The sequence below is a fragment of the Cynocephalus volans genome, chromosome 7, assembly GCF_027409185.1.
Source record: "Cynocephalus volans isolate mCynVol1 chromosome 7, mCynVol1.pri, whole genome shotgun sequence".
Taxonomy (NCBI): domain Eukaryota; kingdom Metazoa; phylum Chordata; class Mammalia; order Dermoptera; family Cynocephalidae; genus Cynocephalus; species Cynocephalus volans.
The window spans coordinates 106,690,999-106,716,895 of NC_084466.1; the positions used below are offsets into that span (position 1 = coordinate 106,690,999).

The 25,897-nt window shown below is 35.0% G+C and overlaps 1 protein-coding gene across 4 annotated transcripts in view; it reads right to left on the reverse strand.

Annotated features, from left to right (window-relative positions):
- Nucleotides 1–25,897, reverse strand: part of CABCOCO1 (ciliary associated calcium binding coiled-coil 1) — a 117,188-nt gene that overhangs the window by 49,962 nt on the left and 41,329 nt on the right. Inside the window, exon 6 of one of the 4 annotated variants that reach the window (XM_063103357.1) lies at nucleotides 12,575–12,634. The exons of the other annotated variants lie outside the window; for them this stretch is intronic. Coding sequence (XP_062959427.1) covers nucleotides 12,629–12,634 — 6 coding nt within the window. The 3' untranslated portion in view covers nucleotides 12,575–12,628. Of the gene's footprint in view, nucleotides 1–12,574; nucleotides 12,635–25,897 lie in introns of those variants that run through there. 4 annotated transcript variants of the gene reach the window in all.

A 25,897-nucleotide genomic window follows, 5' to 3' on the forward strand; every position in this document is an offset into this window, starting at 1 on the left:
CAGTTGCGTTGACTGAAACCTGGGCCCTGCATGGATAAACTGCCTCTCTCCAGGCCCCTGCCAGGTGTGCTGGCAGAAGCTTAGCCTGGTTTCTGAAAATCCAAATTTTGAAGTAATCTTTTGGGGTCTTTTCAATACTAATTGAAACAATGTAAGCATATAAAAGAAAATAGTACTGTTAAAACCCTTCTCCTTGAAATCTCAAGGGTTCAACACATTTTCATCTTTAAAGGAAGATATAAAATGCGTAGAGCTATTCCAGATTATTCTTTCTTTTTAACCGGCAAGGAGATACCTCATGAGTTTACTTCTGAGGCTAACTCCCTACTGATATGTTTCTGCCCAGTGATCTACAGTCACCTGGTGACATTTGTTGCTGCTTTGTAAACACTGACAGGCTAATCGCAATACTGGCAGATCTGTTTCCATGCTTCCATATTTCAGGAAAGGTATTTTTATTGCCAGACGCTTCCATATTGGCATGCTAAGTGTTAGAGGGCTTGCACATAAATATAGGTAAGAACTAACTTTGTACATTTAAAAGAAAAACAACAAAAATAGAAAGAAGAATCAACAACACACAAGAAGACTTACAGAGCTAAAAGGAAGTAAAGAAATCAGAAAGTTTAAAAAAATCAGAAAAATATACCTATATCTCTGGATTCATTCAAAAGCATGTTGAAACAAAGGAAGGTTAAAAAACGGGTTTAATCCTATGACATTATTGCCTAAAAATACTAATATGTATGACCCACAGATTTTAAGTCGCTAGAAATAAAATTTAAAATGAATTCTGTAACAGATGCTAATGTAAATAGTGCTTACAGGCATTGATAAAACACTTTGCTTTCCGTCTACTAACATATTCCATAATTATACTGTGACTTAAATAGTTTATATATAGAGAGATGAATGTGGAACAGGAGAAAAGTATTCATACATTAGCATTCAGAGTAAGTAACTCAAACATCTAATTGTTCCAGCTTAAGGAATATTTAAAAATATTACCAGTTAGGTGTTCAAAATTATTTTGGTTTATTTTTTATTGAGTCATGCTGATCATTTGAAAAATTAGAAAATGTTCTTGATTAACATAAAAGCACATTAAAGAAATAGAGAAAAGGCATAGAATAACAATTATCAGAAAAACATTTCTGCTTTTCTTTTATCCTAGATACATGCAAAAATCACTTTTTTTTAACCGAGCTTCTGCTATTTGAAGACAGTTATGGATGAAAACAGTTTGATTTTTTTTCTTTTTTTTATTGAAGAGAAATGCTATGCGTAAGGGGTTTGATTGTGTATTCTTTGAACTCTAGAGCTCTTTTACATGCATTTTAATTAACTTGTAACAATTTAAATCTCTTTCCTCAATATTCTGAGAACATCAGTGAAAATCTTACTATTGTAAAAATGATTCTTGAGATTTATGCAATGGGAAATTTATGAATCTCTCTCTTTGTAACTAGAGTTATTTGAAAAGTCTAGTTTTATTGGTGTAGGTATAAAGATTATGCTATTTTTTGTTGGTTGTGGAAGTACCATTGGTTCAACTCAGTAAATGTTTACTTCCCTATGAGTAAATGAGTACTTCCCTTTGTTAAGATCTGTAGGAGAGCCAAATAAATAAATAAATATCTAAATAAACAATCTTACCTTCAAGAAGCTTATAATCTAATACAAGGTGATAACTCAAAGATCACATTTTGTCTTTTATTATTATAATATATACAAGTGTCACAGATGAAGTCTGTGGGAGTGAAAAGGAAGTCATCCAGTTCTGGGCAATCGTATTTGCATGATTCCACAAACATTAGTATTTTCTAACCATTATAAATGAGCAGAGTATCATAATATAATAATATTCATAATATTATTCCCACCAATGAAAGAGGCTTTATTGTTTTTAAATTATAAAAATAAACAGAATCATTGTAAAAGAGTTCAAGCAAAACAAAATGGTCAAAATTCAAAAGAAGAAACTAAAACTCACCCCAAATCCCATAAAACATTAACATTTAGATAAACATTTTCCAGATATTTTGTTTTGTAATCAAATATGCACACAAAAATAAATCCATATGTTTTATATTGGTGCACTTAATATTATATTTGTGTGTATTTGTTTATGCTAAGAAATAGGGTGCTATGATACAGGTATTTTGTACTCTTGCCATGTCAATCTCACATGAAAATTCTGAGCTCATCATTATTAATGGGTATGTAATCTTACATTGGATGTATGTACTGATATGTGCTTAATCAATTTCTTATTGAGGAACACTATTTTCCAAATATTCATGATTGTAAAAAAATACAATGTTAGGACAAAAATCCAGATAGACATATCACTACCCATATCAAATTATCTTCTTGGAATAAAGCTTTGAAATTAGAATTGCTACTTTTAGAAATGCCTTTCTAAAAGCGTGATACATTTTAACAAATCATACTCTAGTAGAGTACCAATTTAAATTTCCACAAACAGTGAGAGAGACTTTCTCACACACATGCTGACACTCGGGGTTGCCAATCTGACAAAGGAATAACAATATCACAGTATCTTTTTTGTATTTTTTTGATTATTAGTGAACCTGAATATCTTTTTTCATCTATTTAGTGGCCATTTTCTTTCTTCTTTTAGGAAATGCTGGTTCATGTTGTTTGTCTATTTTACCATTGTGGTGTTTTTCTTTTTCTTATTGATTTCTAAGATGCTGGGGATATTAACCCTTTACATGATGTTACAAATAATGTTTCTCCTTTTAAATTTGTTGTTTGTTTTTGGTACCTCTTTCTATTAAAAATATAATTTTGACATTTCACAGTTATGAATCTTTTCCTTTATGGTTTATGTGATATGCTGAGAAAGACCCTCCCATCCAAAGTTATAAACAGATTTTAAATGAGATCACCTATATGTTTATCTAGTTCTAGTACCTAATTTGAAAAATCTATACATTATATCTATCTGACATTTTCTTTGATGTAAAAAGTGAGCTGGTAATGAGTGTGTTCCCATTATGCACATTTCAGTCATCGATTTGGATGCCATATTCACCGTTTATTAAGATATATGCCATATATGTTCACAGCTACATATTTCTAAATTTTTTATTGTGCTAAATAAAGATCCCATATGGGTTCACAACTATTTTAAAACTCTTTATTGTGCTCTGTTCGTCTTTTCTAGATCCTGTATCATTGTATCTGGTGGGATAATTCCCTATTACATTATATGTTTATTTCTCCAGATGGAAGAATAATTTTGTGATATTCTCTCTTCTCAATCTACATACACCATAATGGGGGTACCCCACCACAGATTTTATTATGGTTTAGATACACACTAAGAAAGAGCTTGAATTTATATAAAAGTGAGTATTTTTATCAAAGAAAGTATGCTCCTTCTTTTGTTCAAGTCTTTATGTTTTCCAGGAAAGTTTATAGTTTAATCATTTGGGTCTAGCATATTCTTTTGACATTTTCACAGCTATCTAGAACTTTTCTTACTTTTGTGAGTGGAGTTTTTATTCCACTATATTTTCTAATTATATTGTTTAAATAAATATAAGTAGGCTATTCAATCTTATATTTTATTTTTTAATATCCAGCATACTGAATGCTACTTTTTTTCGAGGAATTGTCAATTGATTGTCTTTAATTTTTCAGATATATAGTTATACAATTTGAAGGTATTCATGATTTTGCTTAACCGCCGATGTGACTAAGGAAGTAAGTAGGGTTAAATGAGCTCATAAGGGTGAGGTGCTAATTTGACAGGATTAGAGTCCTTACAAGAAGAGACACTAGAGAGCTTTTTCTTCCTCTCTGCCATGTGAGGACATAGTGAGAAGAGGGCCATCTGCAAACCAGGAAGAGAGCTCTCACCAGAAACTGACCATGCTGGCACCCTGTTCTTGGACTTCCAGCCTCCAGAACTGTGAGACAAAAAATTTTTATTGTTTATGTCATCCAGTTTGTGGCACTTGTTTATGGCAACTTGAGTGCCCTAATACACTTCATTCTCTTAATGCATTGGCTAGTAAGTCATAAAAATGTTAAATAATAGTAGGAAAACTTCTCTCACCATTATTTTTAATAGGAATGATTCTAGTATTTCATATTTTAACTTTTGATTTGGGAAATGCATACTTTTCATACATTAAATATCCTTGTATTCCTATTTAAATAACAGTTCCTATCAGCCATGTGTGTGAATATGAAATTTTATCAAATGTTTTTTACTGTTTATCATGAAGATAACAATTTTTTCCTTGTCTGCTAAGTGATGACTTACGTCAATGGACCATCCTTGCATTCCTGCAATAACTCCACTTGATCGTGGTACGTTACTCTTTTAAAGTATCACTAAATTCTACTTGCTAAAATTTTAGGTAGATCACTTCTACCAATATTCAGGAGTAAACTGGTTTGTAGTTTTCTCTTTTAGACCACTTTTGACAGGATTTGAAATCATTATTTTGGCTTCAGAAAACTCCCTCCCCCCAAAAAATAAACAAAAACAAAAAACCGAAAAGAAACCTGAGCACCTTTTCTTTTTTCTCTAGCCTTGAAAGAGTTTAAATACATGTCAATTATCTATTATTTGAAGGTTGAAAAAATTCTTGATAAAGGCTCCATGACTACACACTGGGGAAGAGACTGCCTCTTCAGTAAATGGTGCTGGAAAAATTGGACATTCATATGTAAGAGGATGAAACTAGACCTGTACATCTCACCATATACCAAAATCAACTCAAAATGCATTAAAGAATTAAATATATGAAAAAAATATTTTTTCAGACACATGAAAAAATGCTCAACATCACTCAGCATTAGGGAAATGCAAATCAAAACCACTTTGAGATACCATCTCACTCCAGTTAGGATGGCTAATACCCAAAAGACTGAGAATGATAAGTGCTGGTGAGGTTGCGGAGAAAAAGGAACTCTCATACATTGTTGGTGGGACTGCAAAATGGTGTAGCCTTTATGGAAAATGGTACGGAGGTTTCTCAAACAATTGCAGATAGATCTACCATATGACCCAGCTATTCCACTGCTGTGTATATACCCAGAGGAATGGAAATCATCAATGGGATACCTGTACTCCCATATTTATTGCAGCACTATTTACAATAGCTGAGAGTTGGAACCAGCCTAAATGCCCATCATCAGATGAGTGGATAAGGAAAATGTGGTATATCTACACAATGGAATACTACTCTGCTATAAAAAATAAAATAAAATACTACCATTCAGAGCAACATGGAAGGACTTAGAGAAGATGATATTAAGTGAAATAAGCCAGGCACACAGAGAGAAATATACCACATGTTCTCGCACTTATTTGTGGGAATTGATGAAAATAAATAAGTAATATACAAAAATGGGGTGGTGGGGGGTGGGGGAAGAAGACACAACAATCACAAGGATTCCTTGATTTTGTTAAGACAGTTGAACAGATATGATGTTGATGGGGCGAGGGGAGGAGAGGAAGGGAGGAAAAGGATGAATTGGTAAAGGAACACAAAAATCAACTATATTGTATATTGATAAATTAAAATAAAAAATGAAAATAAAAAATTCACTGCTGAAGTTTTCTTTGTTTTCAGTGTTTCCCTCATAGCTATTGATTGGTTTAGGCTTTCAACATAATCTTATGTCTATTTTGATAATTTTTTCTTTCCTTTCAATCATATTTATTCTCTGTGGTGATCTATGGTCATTGCTGCTTTCTAATTCCTTTTTTTTTTCTTTCTTTTGTACTGGTGTTTCCTTTTTAAATTGTGGCTAGCTAATATTTTTCCCTAGCATATTTTTATTTTAAGGAAGCAATTCTTGAATTTATTAATGATACTGCTTTTCTTTTTAAAAATTCATTATTTTCTGCTTTTATCTTAATTAATGAATTTCTTCTAATTTCCTTGCTGTTATTTTTGTTTTTTTCTATGGAATCTTGAGTAGAATGCTTTATTATTTTTTTTTTATTGTTTCACATTAAAACAATTTTAAGATCCTGAATAAAGCTTTGGTTACGTCCCATAGGTTTGGCAATTAGAGTGTAGATTGTTATTTTTCTAGCATTTTTGTTTAGATTTACTCTTTGGCTAAAGAGTTATTGGCAGAGTATTTTAATAATTGCAAACAACTGTTGTTTTATTGTTTCTTTCTACATATGTTTTTCATTTCTAATTTTAATGCAGCACTGTCAGACAGTTTATTACATACTATTTCTAATATAGAAATTTATTGAGGTTTATTTTGTGGACTAAAATGTTATATTTAAAAATATTTGGCTGCTTAAAATAATGTCTTCTCTGAAGGCTATAGTTGAAATACAAATATAGTTTGTTTGTGTATCACATGCTAATGCCCACCAGAGACCATTCACCATAGAAGAACTAAATAACCAAGTAGACAAAATGACTCAGCCTGTTGATATCAACTAGCTTTGCCATCAGCCTTCATAGAGCTGGCATGATGGGCGTATGGCTGGTCATTTTGGCCTTATGTGGAATGCTCTAATGGATAATAATTCCCACTCTAGAGCTCCCCAGTGCACTGGCTGAGGTTTTGTAGTTCATTGTCTTTGTTACTGTGTTCGACATCATTCCCTGTCTAATTCTGCATCTTCTGCCTTCCCTTCACAGGTACTGGTCCCTAATAAAGATTTTACACCCAAATACCATCTTAGCATCTGATTATGGGAAACCCAGCTTGTGACACAGAATTCTGAAAAATGAATCATTCATTAGTCCTTTGCTTCCAGCTGCATTAGAGCAAACCGAGCCACAAGTGGGATGTAAGAGAGAGGGCAGGAGGAAACAGAAGTCAGGTTATTTTCTTTATTCCTCCATTCCCTGCTGCTTCGTATGGTTCTGGCCTATTCTTTATGCCTCTGTGACTTCAGTTCCTGTTTGTGGTTCCTCTCGCACGATTCTATTTCTTATACTCTAGTAACACCTTGCTTTTCCCTTTCCTCTTTAGGCTTAGGGGTACTACACTAGTGAGAAAAGGCCAGATTTGCTACTGTAAATTATTTGCAAATGCCAGTGACTTACAACCATAAAGGTTATTTATTGTTTATGGTACATGTCCATCGAGTTTTGGTTGTGGTGCTGCTTTCTGATTTCTGACCTGAGATCCACGTGCTAGAGAAGCACAAACTGGCTTCAAAAGCTTCTTCCCATCTAATTCATGACATATCAGCTCACATTTTATTTGCCAGAGGCAAGTGCCCAAGTCTAACTTCAATGGAGCAGGGAAGTATAAGCCTGCCCAAGAAAGCAGCAGAAGTGGGTAACCAGATACTCTAAGCAAAGGTACTCATGCTTCCCTGCTGCTGCTTGTACATGGGTGCTCACCTGCCTATGGAGGTTTCCACCCCCATGTAAATAGACCCATCTAAGGTTTTTGAGGATGCTGTCTGTTTCATGCCTAGAATCCTGACAGACACTGTGGTGTTCTCTGAGGGTTTTACCATTTTCTCCCAACATGATGTAGTTTTACCTTCAGTAATTAGAATAATTACATTGTTTTATACTTTGCTAATTATTTAGCCTTAATTTTATATTCATCTGAATTTGATATTCACCAGCCATCTCACCTCCTATGATTTTCCCATTCCTATAGTTTTTATTCTCTATTTTGGTCAGATTGTGTTGACAAGTGGATTTTTCACAAAAGTTACCTGGAAACGTTAGAGATATGCTTCCTCAAACTTTGTACATTTGAGATTATTTCCTATTGTCTGGACATGTGTATACCAATTTGACTGAGTATGTAATTCTAGAGTCAAAGCTCTTTTCTTCCAAAGCTCTGTTGGCATTGTGCACAATTTTCTTCCATCTAAAGCTGCTAACAAAAATTCTTAAGTCAGTGTGTGTGTGTGTGTGTGTGTGTGTGTGTGTGTGTGTGTGTGTGTGTGTGTGTGTGGTGTGTGTGTGTGTGTGTGTGCGCGCGTGCGTGTGTGTGTGCGCGCGTGCGTGTGTGTGTGTTTAACCTATTCCTTTGTTGATGACTCATTTCAATTGCTTGAATGCTTTAAAATGAAGTTCAGTAACTTCCCCAGATTCTGTCTAGATCAGCGACTCTGTTCTTCAGATTTTCTTCCTTCACTACAGAATGTTATTTCAATTATGTCTTTAAGTGATTTTTAAAAATTTGATTCATTCTGCTGTTTTCTTCAGAGAGAGCAGTCCTACGTACATCGGACATCCATTGGATCTCTGGAAATCCTTGTTTCCATGACCTTCCCCACACATTTCTTGTGTGAATTCCTGAAGCTTGTGTCCATGTCACAGGTTGGTTTTTCTGCAATGTCATTACTACTCTTTACTATTGCTAAATATTTTAAAGTCCTTCAGTGATGCCATTTTTCTCTCTTTTTAGAATACCAGTCCCTTTTTCATTTTATTGTTTTTAATCTTTGTATGTCACGTGTTTTCTTTAATTTCTTTGTGGGTTCAAAGCATGTAGAGTTTACAATTTTTTCTCTGGGTGGATCTTCATCTAACTTTAGTGAGTCAATTTGTTTTTTCTCTCCTTCCTCACTCTCCCTCTTTCTCCCTTCCTTCTTTTTTTTTTCTTCCTCCTCCCCTTCTTCCTTTTCCTTCTTTCTGTTTTTTTTTTTTTTGGTCTCTTTGTTTGTTTTGTTTGGGACTTTTTTTTCCCCACTAAATAGATCCAATTTTTTAAACTACTTATTTATTTTTAATTGAGGGAATCTCTTTCTGGTAACCATTAACATCCCTCCAAATTCAGTAAGTGGAAACTAAAGTTGCACACCACAAAACAGGACAAACTCCTAACATGGAAAAGAAACTTCTAGTTAAGGAGTTTCAAAAAATTTAGAGAAAAACACAGAAGGAAGGCTCTCATAACCTACAGCTTAATGCTTGCCCTGATATGACACCATTCTTGATTAAAAGGTTAGGTCAGAAAAAACAAGAGAAGCCATTTCAGATCCACTCACCAGTCTTGCTCATCAGTGGGGAAGAGCAGACCCCATGCTGAGTATTTTCTGGTTCTTTGAAAGCTAACAAAAAAAAAAAAAAAAAAAAAGGGAGGGGAGGGCAATCTTTAAATTTTCTACCATGTGTCATCTGCAACTCTCTTTTATGTTCATAAACTGAAGAGTTTAAGCCTGGATTTCAGTGTTGTCTCTCAATGTCGTCTCAATAGTATTGTACCTAATAGTTCGTAGGAGTTTATAGCATAGGCCTGACATTTCTTAGTTTAAGTTGGAAATCAAAGAAAGTAGTTTTGTGAACATGTCATTACGTCATTACCTTTCCAAAAAGTCCCTTATAACTTTCATAATTGGTTTTTCTAAGATTTAGGGAAGCAATGATCACATTTAATGTGTAGTTTAAGACACAGGAAGTCACAGCCTTATTAACACCTTCCTGAAATTCTGAGGCATTTAGAAGAAAATTATATATTGGACTTATTTTACTCTATTAGTAGATGTACCCAAAAGGTATTTATTTAACATAATGACTTTTTGTAAAATTAACAAAATGTTTTCAAAGCATATTTATGAAATGAAAAATAATTGATGAAAGTTTTTCATTTGGCAATTTTGCTGGACCTTTTATTATGAATTAGGAATCAATTCCTAAGCACCTAGAAGATATAAGCATTGGGTAGAAATGAGCATTTTAATTTTTTTCATAAGAAATATGTCCCTTCAGTTTAATCAAGTATATTTCTATGATAGAGCTACGAGCTGTTAGATCTGGTGAAACAATACATGTATTAATACCTTTTATTAGAGAAACTTACAGTGACTTTTTACAATGTATTGGTAAATATTTTATTTTAAACTCAGTTGCTTCAACTTTTTTCCCAGTGAATTGTGTAGTTTGTGGACTGAAATGACAACTTGATTGGTTGTCTTGACCCAGTGTAGTCCTAATCTGCCTCCTGATCTCGACTTTGGAAATTAAGACAGACACACTCATGCGAACACACACACACAGGCACACGTACACACCCAAACTCTGACTTTTGCTTCATGTTTAAAGAATAGTATCTTGGTGGAAAACATGCATATTTTATATGTTTTCTTACAACTGTGGTTGCTTTTCGCAAATAATTCATAGCTATTTTAATTTAAACTTAATTGATTGAACATTTTCCAGTGAATTGACTACTCTTTGAACTGAAATGAATAGCTTGCTTGGTTGTCATGACACTGTGTACTTTAACCTGCCTCTTGACCCTGACTTTGGAAATTTAAACACCTACACACATCATACATTCATGGATGCAAATACACACCCAAAATCTGACCTTTGCTTCACGTCAAAAATAATGATCTCTTTATGGAACGTCATGTTGATTTTACGGCAAACGAATAGGAAGATTTCATTCCAACTATGCTTCAGGAAGAACTTTCCTATGTTAAAACTCCTCAAAGTTCCCGTTAAGTGTAGTAAATACTTTCAAAGTCAAGTATGAAAACGGTTTCGGGTTGTTGTACCAAACCTGAACTACACTGACTACCCATAATCTAGCCTACCTTACCCATTAGATTATATATTCCTCAAATCTCCAATGTCTACCCCTGCTCAAGAGGAGTAGTATTTTCCTTGTTTGGGGATTAAAATGTTATCATTCTTGTGTCCGTGCCCTTCCTTGTGCAGTTACTAATTTCTGCCTTCTCAAATCTGGAATGTTCTTTGCTAACCTTTCTAAATACTACTCTTCTTTGAAGGCCCACTTCAATTCCCAACTCCTCATACAAAATTTTATTTTGCTATTGTATTTCCCAGCGATTCTTCCTTTTCTTGATCTCTTATCTTGTGTTTTAAATAAAGTTTTACTGTTAATTGCCTAAATATTTAATTTTATCTTTTCAAATAGATTGCATAATTCCCTGATGTCAGATTCCATATTATATTCCTGTTTTGTTTTTCAACAAAACAAGAAAGTCATAAAACATAGTATTGAACATATAATACTTTTTGGTTGTTAAATATAAGTAGGAAATTTGTTTACTTTTCTCTAATTCTAATAGGACCTGTAGGTAGAGCATCAGTTTTAAAAACTAAGTTAGTGTTAGTCTTTCTTATCCTGTATGCGTAGTTAAAGATTTTAACATTATATTAAAAAGTAAACTAAGGCAATATGAAGTTCTCAAAGTTCCAATAGGCAGAAAATTGATGTATTTATTTTCAAAAATAAGAATTCATGAGATAGAGAGTACTCCATATAAATATGGAAAGAGTAGATTCTAATTCAGAGAAAAAAATGCCTTTTTCCACTAAGTCCTTTCTTGTGTATGTTCTTAGAGTCTGGCCTCCCTCATCATGTAGCCAGCTTATGTCAGAATTTCAGATGTCTTGGAGCTATTCAGGGTCTTATAGAGTAATTTTTTCTGGCTCTTTTGTTTTCTTTGTTTTTCATTCCTTGATTATTTTTTCCTTTTCTTTAAAACTTTGTAGGGTGTTAGCGGGGTGAAGTGCTCAGAACTGTGCCTGGCACATAGTTAAGAACTTTATAAGTGTTACCCATTGTGTTATCTTTTTCTTTTCTTTCTTTCTTTCTTTTTTTTTTTAATGATGACTTTTCCCCCCAATATGAGCCTGGTAAAATACATACAAACATTTTTAGTATCAATTTGTCTATCTGTATCTAAAAAAATACGATTGAGTATAAGGAAGAAAGTAGTGAACCAAGCCACCTCTGAAGTACCTAGTATCGACCTCCTAGAAAGTTTGAATTTTATTCCAATCTTCACTCAATAAAGTTTTATTTGGCAACTCATATGTGTAAAGCGGTGTGGGGGGAGGCACATATTACTCAGAAATGAATCCTGCTAATTTTCTACAATATGAATTTCTCATTTCAGAAACTAGAAATAAATGATATTTAAAATGTAGAGGAGATAAGACTTTTATAAATAATTCAAGATTGAAAGTTAAAAGTGCCCCAAGAAAGGTAGAGATAAAATGAGAGTTCACAGGGGGAAATGGAAGAGCTATTTTCAGTTTAGTGGGTTAATAATTCATAAAAGGCAGAGGATTTAAAGTGAACATGGATGATGAGCTGGTTTTGGACAAGAACAAATTTGAGGGAGGTGGGAAGATGGGGTGGTTTATGGATGGCTGCGAATTCTCATCACCCCCCATGGAGAGGAGGAGTTTATTTATGCTCTCTTCGAACTGTAGCTGGCTCTGTGACTATTTCAACCAGTGTGACATGGTTGAAGTGACACTGTGCCAGTTCTGGGCCTAAGCTCTAAGAGGACTGGCGGCTTCTGCTTCTGCCCTCTTGCAACCTCCACTTTAGGGATCCAAGCACCTTGTTATGAAGTCCGGCTAGCTACACGGACAGACTACAAGGAGAGACCACGCAGACAGAGGTCAGCTTACAGCTGATTTTATTTGCATTTTCTTGATGACTAATAAAGTTGGACACAACCTTTCATTTGGATATCTTCTTTTGTGACATCTTTATTCAAGTTTTTGGCCATTTAAAAATATTGGTTTGTCTCACATCTTATGGATTTTTTGCTCTTTATCTGTTTGTGGGTGTGCTTTTTGTCACATACATTTTATGGCAAGTGTTTTCTCCCATTTATTCATAGTTTTGTCCTCTTCACGATTTGTTGTTGCTATGGCTGAAAAGAAATCCTTAATATTAATGTAGTATAGCTTATCAACTTTTTCTTTTATGGTTTGTTTTTTTTGTGTGTGTGTGTGACCTTTTAAAGCCCATGGGGATCTTTTTCTATGTTTCTTCATAAGCTTCATGTTTAGACCCACAATTTATCTGGAATTGATCTTTGTTTATATGAGTTAAGGGTCCAGATTTATTATTTTCCTTATGGAATATTTACTTTACCCAGAATCATTTAGTGAAAAGATTGCATTTTCCCTCTGTTCTACATTGTCACCTTTGTCATGAACTAATTGACAGTGTAGTGTACATGTGGGTCTATTTCTGCACCCATTCTTTTCCAGGGGTCAATTTATCTATCTTTAAGCCAAAGAGTGTAAATTAGTTACAGTGATTTTTAATTACTATGAATTTATAACTCTTGAAACACAGTAGTATAAACCCTCCAATTATGTTCTTCAAGAGTGATTTAGCCTTTGCCTTTTGCAATTTTTTAATACATTTTAAAATCAGTTTGTCAAGTAAATGCTCAATTTTGCTCAATAATGTTTTAATCTTTCACATATACATGCCTTACACACTTTGTTATATATTTTATTCTTTATATATTTTGATGTTATTTTAAATGTTATCATTTCATTCAGTTTGATTTCCCAATTACTTCTTGCTAGTAAATAGAAAAAAATTATTTTTGTATGTTGGCCATTTGTTCAGTATCTTGCAAAATTCTTTTATTAGTTCCAATAATTTTTCTGTAGATTCTTTTGCATTCTACATACACAATCATGTCAGATGTGAAAAATGAGAGTTTTGAATCTTACTTTCCCATTTTTATACCCCCAGATTTTTCCTGTCTTATTGCAGTGGTGAGGATTGCCAGTGTATATTAAATATTAAGTAGTGAGAATAGCCACTCCTTCCTATTCTCAGGAGAAAAGTTTTCAATTATCACATTATCTTAGTTTCTCTGTGTGGAAAAAGATAATGTATTTTTATTCTCTGATTGCTTTTAGGATTTCTCTTTAGCAATTTGATTATGATGTATGATGGTTCAGTTTTCTTTATGTGTCTTATGTTTGGAGTTCGTTGAGCTTTCTGGATCTGTGAGTTTACAGTTTTCACAAAATTTGGATAAAAATTGGGCACTATTTCTTCAAATATTTTTTCTTTCCTTCCTCCTTTTCTCTTTCCAGGAGTCCAATTACACATATATTTCACCATTTGAAGTTATCATTGCCATCTTCCTCCAGGCAGACAAGGAGTAGGAGCAGATCACCTCAACCCAACCATGGACTGAGCTGACTCGGGGCTGGTTTTCAAACTTTGTAAGGCTAGGTATACTTTTAAGTTTACCCCACTTTTAGGATATAGCACTCTGGGGTCTCAACTGACCAGGACCCTTCTCTTCTTGGTTTCTGAGCTTTAATTTTTTTGTGCCCCTAGTGCCACAAGACTGCTGAAGGCTCTGCTCTGCTATCCAGATGCTCTCTTCACACAGCATTTGAGTCATTTGCCATCTACATCTTAAGAATCAGCAAATGCCTGGAATGGAAAGCTGTCACAGAGTGTCAGGTTCATTTCTGTTCATCTGCTTTCTTCTTGCGATCTTGTCCTCTTGATTCTGGCTCCTTTGGCATGCCCATGCTCTAATATTTGTTTTCTAGTCTTAGGAAATTGCCAAAAATTCTACTGGCTTCTCTGCTTCTTAGAAGCTGCCCTCTGCCTGCTCCTCAACTTCTTGCCTTGCACTTTCTTGGACTCAGCAAATGCCACTAGGGAGGAGCCACATGCAAATATTGGGGTCATTTAAAAAATCTTTACTTCTGTCTGGGATTGTGGACTCTTCAGTCCTGACTGCCATGGAAGATCGCAAAAACCTTCAAAAGGATTTTTAAAGAAGTATCTACTATTCTATTTATTCTTGGTTCGAACACGGTCTGTTACAATATACTCCATCAGAGCTGGTGGCAGATGGATGAGAATAGCTATTTCTGAATGAAGTATTTTTCACATTTGAAAGATATGAAATTATTTTTAAATTTTATGCTTTATTGTTAACATATTTACATTGTTTTGAAAAGTAAGAATATTTTTGTATTTACTGTACATTTATGGAATATAAATAGCATCACACTGCTTTAGGATCCGAACTGTGTTCAACAGAAACTTAGAGTTTCTCCAGTTAACTCTAAGAGCTCCTTAAAGAAGCTACTATAATAAAGTCTCTATCACTATCTTTATATCTACGACCCTACACACACACACTGACACACACACACTGACACACACACACTGATACACACACATTAATTCAGCATCTCAAGTCTCTAATCACAACACTAGATTCAGAATTGGGAATCTACGGTAAATAACAAAAAGTTTCCCTTGACTCTATATACAAAAAAGCTCACTGGAAAAATTATTTAAAATAGTAATTAGGCAAAATTCTTCTTGCTTTTGGCAAATAAATGCATATGTTCTTAAATCATTTTGTCTACATTGAGGTAACAAAAATTTAAATTAACAAATTATGTAAAATGTTTATTTTATAAAGTCACTCATGCTTTAATTCATATCCTTTCCCCTGTTAATTCGTTTTATAATTTTAAAATGGCAAGTGGAGCTTATGTTACCATGAATATTTCCTTTAATCTGAAAAATGTGTTTTTTGAAAAGCCGCTTGACACAAATGAGACTATAAATAAAGCACTTTTAAAAAAATCAATTTAAATTAGTTATAATTTTGGTGATATAGTGCTGGTGCCCTAAGAAAAATTAGAAAAATGAGGGAAAATAGCATTGAGTTGTTGTCAATATATACACATTTTTTTTCTATTTGAAGGAAAAAAGGGAAGTCAGGCCAATAGAAATTTAAATGACTTTTAAAAACTTTCTACTTTTTTTGCCTTTTGTTTTTAGAGATTTTGTGGTTATTGGAGTCTTTTTTAGTCTGTAAAAGGAATTTGTTTAAATGTGCTGATTTTGTAAAGTTGTGTAAAGGCACTCTGCATTTACCGTGAAATTTTAACTGAGTTTTTATGGTTATGGCACAAAGCTAATAAAATAATCCAAATATTGTAGCCATGATTTAATGAAAGGTGACTATCTTAAACTGACTTAATTCCAAATGTCTGGCCTTATTTTAATTTAATGACTTTGTGTCTAAGTAATAATTTAATTTGAAGCTTTTTGTTTATTCCAAGTAAAGTCAAACAATATGTGCATTTGTTAAGAATAATCTTTGGGTGACACTTGAGTTCATGTATCCCATTAGAAATGATTTGAGGAAGCTTTTTTGGAGAACCTATCCAAATAATCTCTTCTTATGATTTGCAGAAATAAAAGGGATAAAGTTAACTATAGGAGTATATTTTTCCTATTCAAAATTAACTGTTGAATGTTAAATATTTTCCACATCTATGCATTTTGGATTTATTGCAATAACTTTCAGAAGTGGGACCTTTTCCAAATTCTTACAGCATTCTAACCATAAAAGACATGAACATATTTTGCAATCCCATGAGCAGTAATCTGATACTTAGGAGTTTTTTTTTTTACAAAAGGAATAAATAGAGTATAGACTTTCAAAGTTAGAACTTCACGCATGGTCCATCACAGACAATATTTATTTCAGTGCCTATAATGTGTTGGGTTCTTGATATACAAGTAGGAGAAAAGAAAGGGTAATAAAATTTATGGAGTACTCCCTATTTTCCAGTTATTTTAAACTGTTATCTAATTTATTTTTTATAGCACCTCTATGAGGATAGGCAGTTGCTATGGTCTGAATGTTTGTGTCCCCCTCCAAATCCATATGTTGAAAACTAATCCAGAATGTGTGGTGTTAAGAGGTGGGGCCTTTAGGAGGTGATTAGGTCACCCTCTTATTAGGCTCTGCCCTCATGAGTGGTATTAGTGCCTGGGGGAATTTGTTGCCCTTCCACCAAGTGAGGACGCGGTCAGAAGGCACTGTCTATGTAGCGGACAATGGGCCTTCACTAGACACTGAATCTGCTGGCACCTTGGTCTTGGACTTAGCCTCTAGAACTGGAAGAAATAAATTTCTATTGTTTATAAGACACCTAGTTTATGATATTTTTGTTATAGCAGCCCACATGGACTAAAAGAGAGGTGTTACCTCAGTTTTAAAGAGGAGGAACCTACAGCTTAGTGAGGTTAAGAAATTCTTCCCTAATTATAAAGGCAGAAGATGGAGAGGTGAAATTTAAACACTGATAGAGGAAAAGGAAGGTAAATCATACCGTGACCACTTGCATTGCGTCCTCACAGTAGCAAATTCACTCATTCAATTGCTCACACATTTAGCATCTGGCATGTATATGTCTATGTGCTGGGCAGTGGGGATATAAAATGAGATAAGGAGACATGGAGCCTGATGTCAAGTTTACAGCATAGTATGTGGTATTAGGTTGCAAATGCAATGAGACTAAAACGCCCAAGGCTAACTTAATTTGCCTTGTTAGTTGAGCTGCTGTCCTGTGTCAGGCCCTATCTTGTTTATCCTCATAATGATGGGAAGTAGATATTAGTCCCCTCATTTTCTAGGTGAAGAAATTGAGCTTCATAGAGATTAAGAAAATTGTCAATGGTAATCCAACTACCAAGTGGGGAGAGTTTACCTTTGAACCAAGTTCATGTATCAGCTTCTGTTTTTGTCTTGTGCCAGACTTGAAGTAATGCTTCGCACTTTTTTGTATCCATTATACAGAGCACATTCATTAAAGCATTACTGAGCAGTATAGATTTTGCTGCAGTTTTCTTCAAAAAGGGTTCCATTGTGGCAACTTTTTTTCACTAATATCTTCAAAAATTCATTTAGTGATTAATAAAGTATAAACATGTCACAGGAATGGTGGATGGGGACTGCTCCCTTCAGCAAGGTCTCCATTCTGAACATGGTTCCAAACATCTCACTTCCCTGGGCAGAGTCAGTCCACAGAGAACTGCCACTACCGCGGTGACCAGTGATGGTGGTAATCTACTCACCACGGGCACTTCTTAATGCCTCGATGAGGGGAGTGTGTCCTCTGGACACTCTCAAGGTAGTGGTTAAGAAAAGGCTAAACAGGTTGTACATTATTTCATGTCCCTGAACCATCAGAATCCCTCCTCTCCAATATGTTGGGCAAGTTCTGTGTAATTGATTATCGGCCACCACTGAGTTCAGCCTTCAGTTAGCCAGCCAGCCCAGCAGACTATTAATGCCACTCCTGAGTGCTTGAGACACATTCTCAAGTCTCAAGTCCTGATCGAGTGCACTCACATCAACACAGCCTGCTCAACCTTCTATTTAATCCTCTTCTGTCGAATATCCTTAGAGTCAGCTCTCAACCTTGTCCCTCAGTGTCCCACACCAGCTTCCCGGCCACTCCTGCCCGATAAGTTATCTGGACACCATGCATATATGTGAACAACCTGATTCAGAATCCCATTTTGAGGGTCAGTTTCCTGAGGCTACTCCCGGTATCAATCACTGCACAGTTGGGTTCTAAGAGAAAATAGCACACTGAAGCTGGGTCATTGAGGAGGACTTAATAAAGGGACGATTTAATCACAAAGGTGTAGGCTGGTTTTGGGGAAAGTAACAAGGGGTGGTGCAGCATCTTATCTCTTTTAGATCCTGAGGCTAATGAGGTAAGCGGAGAGAGCAGTTTTTAGAATACAGAGAGAAAAGCTGCACAAACAGGACAGGAACTCCAACCTTTTGTTGAGGATGCACCCGACAGGCAATGACCCAATAAGGAGGCAGCTGGGAGTAAAAACACCTCAGCCCCACTCTTCTCCCATGCATGACCCTTCCCCAGCTGGCCTAACTGGGAGACAGAGGGTAAAGGAGCCTATTGACAGTTCCCATAAATCATCACTGGCCTTTGGAGGCACAAGGTGGATAGAAAAAGGTAGAAATGGATCTCGAAGAGCAAACAGAAGACATCTAAGGAACAGGCCAAATATTTAATGTCAGATTGTTTACGTTATTTAAAATGCATTTGGGAAATAGCTATGTTCAATTATAATTGTTTTTCCCTAGATAACTAATTATGTTGAATAGGTGACTGCATTCATTCTAGGAAAACAGAACAATTAAATATTCAGAACTTCAGCCAAAGAGTTTATTATAAGGAACATTTCAAGTTTTGAAAAATTTACATTTAGATCAATGCTCATTTGCATTTAACAATATTATTTCGAAAACATTCATTATTTAACAAAGAATAATAAGCTACTTTCCCTTCTCTTTTCTCAATTTTGGCTATCATTTAGTATACAGTGCAATGTCCGTTTTCATAAACTGTGTATAAGCTGAAATATATATATTTGGTTAGCAGTATTTATTACATAAAAAAGAACACCATGCGGTTCTTGGGTAGAAAGCATAAAGAAATTGAAAAGGTTGTAAAAGTGATGAATTATGTAAAATAACTTGGTTACAATATTATTTTTATCATCCTTTATCCTTTTAGAGTGCATGTTTAGAGGGTAATAAAATTAAACTATGTCTTATTTTGTGTTTTAACTGTTAAAACTTCTGAGGGTAATCAATATTATTACATACTGCTTACTTAAAAGTGGTCTAAATAGTCTCTTTTATTCAAGGCTTTCTTTTGCCCATAGGGACTAAATCAAAGCCTCTGCAGAGGAGTTTGGGACAGTGGTTAAGCATGCGGACATTAGTCCTTGGTTTCATACCTTTAAAAGGTGGTTAAAGTGGTGTCTACCGCCTGTGGCTGTTGTGAAGACTACATATGTTAATATTTAAAGTGCTTATATAATTTCTGGCACATAGTAAATGCTCAACAAACTTAACTTCTCTTTGCCCTACACTTTTGCCTAGTTAACACATTGTCCCTAGATATCTACCAAAAGATAACTGGCTCAGAGGAGCCTTCCTTCATTCATTGATCCCCAGATTAGAGAAGGCTTTTTAATACACCTCTTTACAGTAACCTGTATCTTTCCTTTACAGTACTTGGTTTGTGATTATATGCCTGTGGGTTTACTAAATTAATGTCTGTTTCTCTTGCTAGGCTGTTAGCATTATGAGTAGCTGTGTTCCTTTTGCTAACCAGTGTCACATGACAGTGGTGAAAGTATTATCGGTACACAAACTTACTGGCTTATTAACAGTTAAAACCCCCAGAGTACTCAGAACACTGGTAGGCATACTACATTTGTTCAAGAAATACCTTGGTAATCAGGTGGCGACAGACACTGACCTGGAGATTAAAGGCAATACCTGGAACTGGAAATGCATTTAAAAGACAGTGGCCTTGAACCTGGAATTGTTCCTTAGGGCAAAGTACTTGTTGAGCTTTAACTGTACTTCAGCTTTGCCCTCGTGGAATTGAAATGTTTGTCTATCTTGTTCCAGAAACCAAACGGTGCACTGAGTCCAATGTCTGCCTGGCTCAGGCACCAGGTGAAGTTTTATAGTTATTAGTAGCACATCTTGCTTATAAAAGGCTCAGTTTCAAACACGTAAGCAGGTCTATGACTTTAGTCTGAGTTGTCAAGAAGATATTTTTCAAATGAATGCTTTTTGTTTACATAAGTTAAAAGAAGTTGAAATCTCGTTATTCTATGAACAGTTATTTATTTACTTTCTAAATGTAATCTAAATTTAATTTAATCTTTATGTGATTACAAATACATTAAATATTTATTTATTATTAATTTTTTTAATTGAAATTATTGATTATACATATTTGTGGGGTACAGAGTTAACTATCAGTATTTTTGTACAATATGTGATGATCAAATAAGGATTATTAATATATTCATCATTACTAAATGTAATTATTCTTTTTGTCCATTACCCAATTTTCCCCTTATCTCCTCCCTCTTCCCCTTCCCACCTCTAGTAGCCATAGTTCTGTTCTCTCCTTCTGACAATTCAGAGTATTATTGTGGTGGTGGTGGTTTGTTTCTTTTTTAGCTCTCACTTAGAGTGAACAGTTATTTATTAAGCACCTATATGTGCAATGATTTTGGAGATGGGTCATTCATGGTGGAGAACTGGATTTTTTACCATTATTCCAGGGGGCTTCTCTGAGACTGAAGAGAGCTCAGAGCAGACCAGAGTGGGTTGTTCATGGGAAGCCAGACAGAGGAGGAGAAAATGAAAGAATACGAAGTGAGCATTTGGGGGGTGATTGAAATATGGGGCAAAAGACAGGGATTTCAGCTGCTGTTGTAAATGGGAACTGTTTTAGTTATGTATTGCTGCATAACAAATTACCCCAAACTTGGCAGCTTAAAACCACGAACATTTAGAAACACACGAGTCTGTGGTTCTGAAACCTGAACGTGATCTAGCTGGGTGGTTGTGGCTCAGAGTCTCTCGAGAGATGGCTGTCAAGCTGTGGGTCAGGTGTGTAGTCATCTCAAGGCTCAACTAGGGGAGGATCTACTTCCAAGCCCACTCATGTGGCTATAGGAGTGTCTTAGGCCCTTGCCACGTGGACCTCCCCAGAAGTTTCTTAAGTGTCCTCACCACATTGCAACTGGCATCCTCCAGTGCAAATGAGTCAAGAAAAAGACATCAAGAGAGCAACCAAGATGGAAACCACAGATTTTTTATAGCTTATTCTTGGAAGTGGCAGCCCATCACTTCTGCCATATTCTGTTCACTAGAAGCAAAACAGTAAGTCCAGCCCACTTTCAAGGGGAGAGGAATTAGGCTTTACCTCTTGAGGGGAGAAGTATTAAAGAATTTGTGCACGTATTTTTAAAACCAACAGGGGAAACTTGGACAGGGGAATATCAAGATTTCTGTGTGATCCCTTATGTATAATCTCTGGCCTGACCTCTTAAAGAAAGCTAAAGATATATAGTAACATGTCACCATTTTCCTCAAGCTTTTAGGAATCAACTGTATGCATGTGTGTGAGTTTGTGTGTCAAAAGGCAGAGGCAGGCCTCTGCAACCCAGCTATGATCTGATTACATATAAACAAACACTGTAAGGCACAATGCCTTAGTACAAATCAGAACAGTGGTCTATAGGAGAGGGGGATTCAGCTTGGTCTACACATGCCAGGCCAGGTTTCATAGCAGAGACATGAGTTGCTCCAGATCATGAATACTAATAAGTGATATTTATCTAATATATTTTGCTTTTGATTGAAGGAAAGATAATTCAAATCAGATTTTCACTCTTTAAATGAAGCAAAATATCTGCATTCGTTAGCTTTTCTGTTTTTCCCCATCTAAAATAGCTGATCGCAAGTCCCTAATTCTTTAAGTTACCATGTATTGATTAAGCGTAGAAAATTGAATAAGGGTAGAAAAAATCCTTGAACAATGGTGTACCCTTTTGGTTCTTTCTTTCTTTAAAGTACCCATAAGCATTGACACATTTGTGTGATACTGTGTGTACCAGGCATGCAAATCTTGAAATAAGGGAAAGTGGGTTGCAGCTCCCCTCTATATTCTTATTAGTCCAAAAGCCGTGCTCTGGGAGCTATGAAACTCCATATTCATCAGTTAAAGTTGCTGTTTCTGCTATGGTCATTAGCGCTCCAGGCAAACAAGAAAAAAAAAAAAAAAAGAGGCAACTTAAACAACAAAAATAAAAACCGTCTTCCTCATCTACCTGATGTTATTTCCTTGATCAAGAGCAGAGCTATTCATCCACAGACAACTTTGTCTTTTGTTCCCTCTTCACTCCTATAGTGTCAGTGGTGCTGATGCAGCTGCAGAATTTGCATAGAAAGTTGCCCAATTCTGTAGTCAGAATACCAATAAGGTAGCCTCTTTCTAAGTGTGTTTACTCTCTCTTGATTGACTCCTCACTTGCATGCTTTTCTGCACAACGCATACTTGCATATTCTCAGCCATCTGTCAACCACTCACCAAGCCTTAAAGGTGGCCTATGATCAAACTTGAACACTATAGAAACACTGGTATGTGGCCCAATATTATAGAACTGTGACCAAAATCTTCTTTTAAAGAGTAATCAATAAAAATATATCACCCTAGAGTCTTGGTTGACTTACATGTGATTACATTTATTAATGTGTAAGTCTGCCTTCGTTGACAGAGCTAGCTATATATCGATGGTAAATGACTTCCTAGTTAAGAACAACTGTATTTCTCTATCCACTCCATGTAGCAGTGCAATGTGATTTCCAGGCTGTAGAGATGAATCCACTTTGTCATTCTGTTAGTTATGCTACCCAGAGTAAGACTGGCCCTTCATAAATTTTGGACTTTACTAACGAGAAGCACATTTAGAGGTGTGCTTGTGGGAAGAATAGAACAAAATAGTTCAAATTGAAATTATCCCAGAAAACCTTAGAAGAATCTGAGATGGTCACTTATAGATCATCTAGCTCAATCTCCCATCTAATGCTTTAAACAACTTTACAAAATAGCATTCAATGAAAAACATATTGCTAAACTTGAAATATATTCAATGATGATAAACTTTATTACCTCTCAATCATTCAATAAAATTTATTAAGTGACTTCTGTTTGCCAGGACCTGTGCTAAGAGTTGGTAGTATAAATGCAAGGAAGGGCATGCATCCTGCACTCCCACATCTCCTCTCTCCCATTTCTGGATACTTCTATTATTTAGAAAGTGATAGCATTTATTTAGTCAAAAAGTCTCTCCTAAAAGATCCACTGGCCTTTTGGTCTGCCATCTGAAGGTTATGCAGACAGGATAAATCTCTTTTATCTTGCAAGTCTTTTAGATTTGAAGATGGTCATTATATTCACTCTGAATCTCTCTTTCTTCAGAGGCCTCTGGCCCTGGAAAATCCAGGTTACCTTCCTCTGAACACATTTTCATTTGAAAATGTCCCTTTTCAAATGTGGGTTGCTGAACCTGATATCTACATCTTAGGCATGTCTGGACATCCTAGAAAAGACTGATGATCACTTTGTCTTTAAACCAGAAAAATGGATTATTAATGGATTCGGTGGGTATGTAATTACAGAATGGAGATATGTTGATTTTTCCTAGACTGAATTCGTTCCTCTACGCCCTGCCATCTATTGGCCAGACACTATCTTAAACAGTAAGTAGAGTAAATCCTGTGGCTAAAGTCCTGCCTTCTAGGTCTTATTGTGATTGCTCTGGACATTTTTTGTGATTTATAATTTTTGATTTATATAATAATAAGATGCTCATTTTCAAGGAAAAATTAAATCTTCATTTGCAATAGAACCTTTTGCTTTAGGGGAAAAAAATACTACCTAATCACATAAACATGAAGTGCATCTCTTTAAAATAAAACAGACATTTTCATAATGTTATGCAATCTTTTAAAGTTAAGCAAGAAAAAAAGAAATATTGCTGAATAAGGAAAATAAAATGGAATCGAGTAAAACGTCAACAGTTTAAGCTATTTCTCTTTTAAAAAAACTGCTGCACTTAATATGTGCTGATCGCAAAAAATAATTTCAGGACATATAGACAAATGCGAAGAGAAAGCAGAGATTGTCTGATATACAGTCAACATCAAATGCCTACTGCTAACCATTTGATATGTCTTTCAAGACCTATTGTCTATGTATGTATACATAGATGTAGAAACTATAAACTGCAGTCACAATAGACACATTTAGTAGCATGTTTTCATCACATAATTAACACAGTGTGAATAACTTCCCATCATAAGTACAACACTCTGTGAGTACTCTTGATGATAGAATTACATAGACAAACCATACATTTTTAAAACTTCCTTCTAACGACAGACATTTATGTACTTCATGTCTTTTTTTCTATTATGGACAAATATATGCACCCAGTTTCTGCCAATTGTCTGATTATCTACTTGGGATAAACTCAGGGAAGTACAATTGTTGGCTCAAAAGGTAAACCCATTTAAAAATTTGATACATCTTGCTGAACTGCTTTCTGGAAAGTTTACCAATTTACATACTTCCCAGCAGTCTCTGAGACTGCCAGTTCATGACACTCTTACATGACAGTGTGTTATTTTGATTTTTGAGAATGTAATAATTTTAGTTTAATTTGCATTTCCTTGTGTGCTGCAAAAAGTGAAAACCTTTGCACAAGTTTGTTGTCTAGTTATATATCTTCTCTTGTAAATATGCCTTGTTAATTTTTCCATTAGCTCATTACCTTTTTCTTATCAATTTGTAAGAAATCATTACACAGAATATTAGACTATTATGCCTTTTCTGTCATTTTTACACAAATTTTATTTTAAGTTTGCTTTTTAATTTTTTTTGTGGCATTCTCATCCCCCAAAATAGAAGTTTTAAATTTTGACAAAGTCAAAAGTATTAGTGGCCTCTGGTTATTTTTGAGTCTTGATTTATAGTGGGCTATCATTAGACGTTTCCAAAGGTGGTCCATATAAAGCAGATTCTCCATAATTAAAAATGACTAATGTAAATATATTTTCTTCTAAAAGCAGCTTTTAATTTCCTGGTAATAGCCTTAATGATTGATAACTTTAAAAAATTGATTTAAGTTCTTTAGTCTACACATCAAAGTACTATTTTCCAAATATAATGTTTTGGAATTAGTCAATATAATAAAAATGCCCTTCTTTTACATTAATTGATTCAGGAAACAATTATCGAACATTAGATGAATGTGTATAGTTCCTATGTTGAGAAAAACAAGAGAAACAATAATGTCAATTACTCTGATTTCACGGAACTGTATAATTAGTTCTGTGAGATGTAGTTCTATAATTAGAAGTCAATTACTAAAAGAGTACATGATGATAGCTTTCTTGAACAAGGTATCTAATGCTGAGGAAATAAAATGTCAACAATAATGTTAGAGAATATTTTTTTTTCTCCTTCCTTCCTCCCCCCCTCCTTCCTTCCTTCCTTTCTTTTTTCTCTAAGAGGAATGTCTCACAAACTGAGCTGTGAGGGAATAATAATAGCATTGGGTTGGCAGAAAAAAATGTTGGAGAGTATTCAGGGAGTAGGAAGAGCCTCACACTTGCAGGCAGAAGTAAGTAGGAAAACTATTATTACGAAAAGCCCCACCTTGCTCAATCAGCGATTCTGGTCCCAGAGGAATCTGAGATTGATGCTCATGCACCAACGGATGGGAAGGAAAGACTTAAATGACAGGCTCAAGGGCTGAGGGGCCATGTGATCTGTGATGCAAACCATCTTTAAATTATGCTCCTGCCATCTGTCAATTATTTTGCTGCAGAAAGATGTTTTTGAATTTCCCTTAAAAGATTTATATTTAGGGAAGGATGATTTTCGTTCTGTGCTTTGGAAAAAAAGGGCTAGAGTGA